The 6,493-nt window shown below is 37.3% G+C and overlaps 2 protein-coding genes across 2 annotated transcripts; both read left to right on the top strand.

The window, feature by feature from the left end:
- The first annotated feature begins 3,438 nt into the window (after positions 1 to 3,438).
- LOC137649426 (uncharacterized) lies at positions 3,439 to 4,839 on the top strand. Its single transcript, XM_068382413.1, has one exon. The coding sequence runs from the start codon at positions 3,439 to 3,441 to the stop codon at positions 4,837 to 4,839; it is 1,401 nt and encodes a 466-aa protein (XP_068238514.1).
- Positions 4,840 to 4,984: 145 nt separating this feature from the next.
- On the top strand, positions 4,985 to 6,202 carry LOC137649425 (uncharacterized). Its single transcript, XM_068382412.1, has one exon. It carries the CDS (start codon positions 4,985 to 4,987, stop codon positions 6,200 to 6,202), a length of 1,218 nt encoding a protein of 405 aa, XP_068238513.1.
- The last annotated feature ends 291 nt before the right edge of the window (positions 6,203 to 6,493 follow it).

Below are 6,493 nucleotides of genomic sequence, written 5' to 3'. Positions count from 1 at the left end.
AAACTTCTAAAGCTTGTAGGACAATTCTTGCATCGCTAAAAATGGTAAAATTGCCCACGTCCTTTAACGCTATTTTTTCAATAGCGGTTAGTATGCCATATAATTCGGCAGTAAATATTAAGGATGCTAGAGAAAGTGTACCTCTACAAAGAACAAGAACATATGTTGTGCTAAAAGGAGAAAAGTGGTGGTGGAACAGATATGTGCAAGAGTCAGTTAAAAGAAAATGGAAGGCATTTAAGGACTGGAAAGTAAGGCATACACAAGGTACAGAGGAACGGTACAGAGAAGAGGAAAAAGATTCTTAGGAGGAAATTGGTAAAGCTTTTGGAAGAACAGTAGAGGAATTAAACAAAAGGCTAGGAATAAGGGAAGGAGAAAAGGATAGCTATAAGATTTTAAACTTAAGGAAAAGGCAAAGACAGGATTTGGGGAAAATGAGAGTTATCAAGGCTAGAGATGGAAATATATTGCATAGGGACAAAGACATTAAGAGATGAAGAGGATATTGTGACAACCATTGAATACTGAAAGTGAGACAGAGGAGAGCTGAGAGAAGCACAAAGGTTGGAGTGGCCAGTAATGGAAATAAGGAATACAGAAGTATTGAGTAAAATGAAAAAATGGTAAAACACCTGGTACATTAGATGTTGAAATTGAAATGGTGAAGATACTATCTGCAGAGGGGGAAGAAAGGATGCTGGATTTATTAAGAACAATACGGAAAGAGGAAATAATACCTAAAGACTGAGAGGGGAGTTTAATGGTATCTATATTTAAGCAGAAACGTACTGTCATGGAATTTGAAAACTACAGCAGAATTTGAAAGATTTTGAGAGGGCACTAGATGAGAGAATGAAAAGATTATAAAGAATGAGAAACAGCAGTATAAATTCATGAGAGGGAGAGGGAATGTGTATCCCCTCTTTATAATAAGGCAGCTACAGAAAAGAGGGGCTAGGACGGAACATAAGCTGAGAAGTTAGTTAAAATGGTAGAAATGATATACAAAAGAAAAAGGACAAAGGTAATAACAACTGTTGGAGAACCAAAATCCTTTGAAGTTAGTGTCAACATGAAGCCCATTTTTATTTGTGGTGGTCATGAATGTGTTAAGTGAAAAGATCAGAAGTGAAGACTTGTGGGAGTTGCTATATACAGATAATTTAGTTATTACTGGTTAAAATGAGGTAGACTTACAAAGAATTAGCAAGAGACTTTGGAGAGGGATGGCTTGAGACTAAAGGTATGGTGAGTAGTAAAGAAGGTAGGAACAAGATACCCATGCATGAAAGCAGAGGCTCGGTTATAAAAGAGGTGGAACAAGTTGGGAGAGAGGATGTGAGGCTGAAGTTCAGAATAGGATTGAAGCAGCATAGGGGAAGTGGAAGAAGGTAGCAATTGTGGTATGTGATATGAAAATGTAAATATAAATAAAGATCTACAGCAATGTAATAAGACCTTTGTTGATGTATGGACAGGAAACGTGGGCTCGAAGACAAAAAGAGAAAGCAAAGCTTGAGATAAGAGAGATGAGAATGCAGAGGTGGGTTATTGGAATATCACTGCATGAAATATTGGGAAATGATTAATGATTACAAAGGTGATAAGAGTGTCCCGAATGGGATCATGTGAGCACATGTTGAGGTTGGATGGTGGGAAGGAAACGAGGAGGGCTTGGGAGGAACTGGTTAGGAGACGAAGATCAAGAAAGAGGCAGAGAATTAGATGGCGAGATAAGGTAAAGGATGATATGGAGAGAAGAGGTTTGGTGGAAGAAGATGCCTTTGATGGAAGGCATTGATGATTGCACATCAGTCGACCGACCCTGTATTATTAGTTAAACACTAATAATTATTTTTAAGTATTTTAGTAATGTTCAAGTTTTGTGAAGTTTGCGCATGCTCACTGACGACAGTGTAAAATTGTGACGGTGGGCAGTGGTACTGTCGACTGTCGACGTGGCCAGTGACTGGCAGGTGGAGGTTGTGCACGTAACCAACTGTTCGTGCGTAGTTGCTGAGGAGTGCAGCTGTGCACTCATGCAAGCAAATGGTGTTGATATGTAACTTGTGTTCTTTAAGGTATGCTATTGTTTGTGTAATGAGATTTGTAAATTATGGATATGTTTCGATATGTTATCGGCATTTTTGACATTGTTCCTCTACTATAGTGATGTTGTATTTTAGGATGTGTTAATGTAAGAGCTGATAGAAGAAATTAGCTGATATTTAATGCATGAGAAATCTGCTGGGTATCAGAGAGGAGGCATTGTTGTAAGTGAGTTTTTGCAGTTAATTGTTACTTATTTTTTAACTTGGTGGTAACGATGATTGTGTGATGACATTATTGTTATGATAACTATTAGTGAGAAATTATATATGTTTGTTCATATGGTGATAAGGATTAATGTTTCTGCTAAGGTGATACGTAAAAAATAAAAAATAAAAATTGGGTATGTTATATTGACTTCTATAATGTTACAGGTCGAAATTAAACGTTTTACGACAAGCTGAGTTTTTATCTGGTACCTGAGCATACATTTCGACAACACTCATCATGGCAGATAAAGGGAAAAATGGCAGCTCCACGGGGGAAAATGACAGTGCTAGGATGTCACTGGAGGCACAGAAGAAGGCCAAACAGCGGAGGGGAACCGCAAAGGCAAAACTAACACGTAAGCTTGATAAGTTTCACGAGTATATGTTAGATCAAATGGCATTAGAAATTTTAGAAGAAAGATATGAGAGTGTTGTTAAGGCTTATGATGAAGTTGAACTAGCTAATGAACAGTATTGCAATTTATTAGATGAGAACTGTGATGCTCTATTGATAGAGGAGGCTAACGTTTATATCAAAGCATTAGAAGATAGAAAGTGTGCAGCTCATGTGATATTTGTGAAAGTTAAAGACGAAATGCAGGTGAAAAATGTTTTAAAAGTAAAACCGATTGATGTGCCAAGGTTTCACGGAGATGTGAGAGATTATAGCAATTTCAAGAGAGATTTTTTTAGACTAATGCAATCAAATTATGGGAAAGATCCCTTTGTGCTAAGACAGTGTCTCTCAGGAGAGGCCTTGGATACAGTTCGTGGTGCAGATCATGACTTCGATAAAATGTTTGAGCGATTAGATGAAACTTTTGGGAACAGCAGAACCATTATTGATGTAGTAGTAGAGGACATAAGGTCAATTAAACCTATTTCCGAAGGGGATAGTGAGAGTTTCATTAAAATGGTTGATAAGATTGAACAATGCTATCTTTACCTAGATCAAATGAGTTTGGCTGCAGAATTAAATACTGCTAACATGACTAGCCAGATAGAAAAACTATTACCACCTACATAGAAGCGTGAATGGGTTAAGTTAGCAGAGTGTGTAGATAATCGTGACCTATTCGGAAAGTTGTTGGAATACCTTTTGAGTGAAAAGAAATCAATGAAATACCTTAATGCTAATATTAGAAGCTATAATAATATTAAGGCTAAAGTGAATTATACCTGCACTTATGAAGATCAGCGTAGTACAAAGCAAGGAAGAGAGTCAGATGTGATGGAAAGGATAGCAGGACTTGAAAATGCTATTACAAATATCACTGACCTTTTCACTAAAATTACAGAAGAAAATGCTGAACGGAACAGGAATAAGATCAGTGACAACACAAGGCTGCATAGGTGCTGGTATCATGGCTCAGATGGACATGATATCTTAGACTGTACAACTTTCCAGAACTTGAGTATCAATGACAGAATGGAGAGTGTAAAGAAGAAAGGTATTTGCTTTAATTGCCTTAAAGGTGTTCACATAGCAAGAAAATGTCTAAAGAAGTCCAGATGTAATGCTGTAGATGTTAACAATGAAACTTGTGGGAAACTTCATCATACTATTATACATGAGGGATTCATAACAGGAAATTCCTTTGTAAGTCTGAAAAGAAACGGTGTTCTATTTATGGTTAACAAGATCAAGTGTGGTAATCAGGAGTTACAAACTTTATTTGACTCGGGAGCTGATATAACAATGATCAGAAATGATGTGGCTAAGGCATTGGGACTGAAAGGAAAATGTGTCAGATTAGCTGTGACTAAATTGGGCGACAAAACTGTGACATACAGTAGTAAAGAGTATGATCTGGTTCTAACCAACAAGGATGGGAATGATGTCAATGTTACTGCTTATGGAATCGATGACATTACATCTCAAGTCGGTAAGGTAGATTTATCAAAAGTGAAACATTTATTCAAGGGTGTTAATGTATGTGCATTAGATAGACCTTATGGGAAAATAGATCTCCTAATTGGTTCTGATTATTGCTCTTTAATTGCAACAGTTAAGGAAACTGTGGCTGAAAATTTACAGCTCAGGGAATCACAGTTTGGAATGTGTGTGTATGGCAGTCATCCCGACATTGTTACCTTATCAGTGTTTAGGAGTAATCCAGGCATTAGCATTAATCATGTTTCCAGTACAATATCTAACTATGACATATCTGTAGAACCCGTAATTGATATTACAGCACAGATAAATGATTTCTTCACCATTGAACACTTAGGAACTGATTGTAATCCCAGATGTGGTAGTTGTCGTTGTGGGAAATGTGCAACAGGCAATGGCAATTATAGTATAAAAGAGGAAAAGGAGCTAGCTCTTATTGAAAGTGGGTTGATGTATTACCCGGACAGAAAAGAATGGTCTGCTAAATTTCCATGGACTAAGGATCCCAAACTGTTGCAAAATAATGTATCTGTAGCTGTAGCTAGACTGAAAGGCACAGAGAAAAGATTGATGGAACTGGGTTCAGACTATGCTCAAGCTTATATGACCAGATACTTGACATGACAAAGCGCAATGTAATTCGGAAGTTATCCGATGAAGAGGTTAAAAACTATGTTGGTCCTGTCACATACATTCAGCATCATGAAGTGTTAAAACCAGGATCTGTATCAACCCCATTGAGAATTGTTTTTGATTCACAGCAAAGTATATGGGCCAGTCTCTAAATAGTTTATGGGCAAAAGGCCCTAATATTTTGAACTCAATGTTTGGCATATTACTAAGATTTCGTGAAAAGGTTATAGGCATAGCCGATGACATAAGCAAAATGTATAATTGCATTAAGCTTCCAGAATTAGAACAACATGTACATAGATTTGTTTGGAGAAATTTGCAAAGTAATCGCAAACCTGATCACTATATAATGACATGCATGGGTTTCGGGGATAGGCCCTCAGGAATTATTGCAATGTTAGCTCTCAGACATACTGCAGAATTGTCGGTAAAAGACTTCCCAGAAGCATCACGTGTGATAATGACTAATTCCTATGTAGATGACATAATCCATTCTGTTGAGAGTAAAGCTGAGGCATTTAGCCTAATCAGAGATATTGAAAATGTACTCTCTAAAGGCAGTTTTAAAATTAAACGATGGACCATTACTGGAGATAATGAGCAGTCTGACTTTGAAGTGTCCCAGAATAGTAATGAAAGAATACTTGGCCTTAACTGGCAATGCAATAAGGATGTGTTTTATTTTAAAACTAAGTTAAATTTCTCTCCAAAATATAAGGGTGTAAGAATAGAACCAGACTTAAACAAGTTGAATTTCTTTGAAAATATACCTTCAGTTTTAACAAAAAGGGATGTCGTCAGTCAGATGTGTTCTGTTTACGACCCACTGGGGTTTTTGCTTCCATTCACACTAAAAGCAAAGATTTTGCTACGAGACACTGTGAAATGTGACTTTATATTGGGATGGGACGATCCCTTGCCTTCCTATTTAAAAGAACAGTGGGTGTCATACTTTTGTGAATTATTTGGCACTGAAACTCTGCATTTTGAAAGAAATGTTAAGCCAACCTCAGCCAAAGGATTGCCTTTACTTGTTATCTTCAGTGATAGTTCAACAAATGCTTATGGTGCTGTTGCATATGCTAGGTGGGAGTTAGAGTCTGGTGCATTTGAGAGCAGGCTCATTGTGGCAAAGAGTAGGATAGCCCCTAGTAGACAGTTATCTATTCCAAGGCTTGAATTGTGTGGAGCTGTTATAGCGTGCAGGATGCGTAAAGCCATTGAAGATGAAATGACATATAAATTTAGTTCGGTAATGCACATAACAGATTCCTCCATTGTTAGAGCACAAATCCAAAAGGAATCTTATGGCTTTGGAACTTTCGTAGCCACTAGAATAGCAGAAGTTCAATAAAAAATTGACCCAAATGAATGGTGGTGGATTGCTTCTGGATTAAATCCTGCTGATCTATTGACCAGACCCCAGGACCCTTTAAATGTTGCAGTTGTCTATTCACGGAAATATGGTCCAGAGTTCATGGCCCTTCCTTTAGAAGTGTGGCCTATCAGTCAATCGGTGAATTGTGAGTTACCTGATAGAATTCATGTTAATCTTGCTCAATACTCTGTTCATGAAGAAACCATAATTGATGCGACCAAATTCAACAACTATAATATATTAATTGCAGTCACTGCTAGGATATTT

Source organism: Palaemon carinicauda, chromosome 11 (assembly GCF_036898095.1).
Source record: "Palaemon carinicauda isolate YSFRI2023 chromosome 11, ASM3689809v2, whole genome shotgun sequence".
Taxonomy (NCBI): Eukaryota; Metazoa; Arthropoda; class Malacostraca; order Decapoda; family Palaemonidae; genus Palaemon; species Palaemon carinicauda.
This window is presented reverse-complemented; position numbering and strand designations above follow the sequence as displayed.

Bases quoted from the DNA above. Each gene is read 5' to 3' on its own strand.
- LOC137649426 (XM_068382413.1), top strand. From the start codon at position 3,439: ATGAAATACCTTAATGCTAATATTAGAAGCTATAATAATATTAAGGCT.
- LOC137649425 (XM_068382412.1), top strand. From the start codon at position 4,985: ATGGGCCAGTCTCTAAATAGTTTATGGGCAAAAGGCCCTAATATTTTG.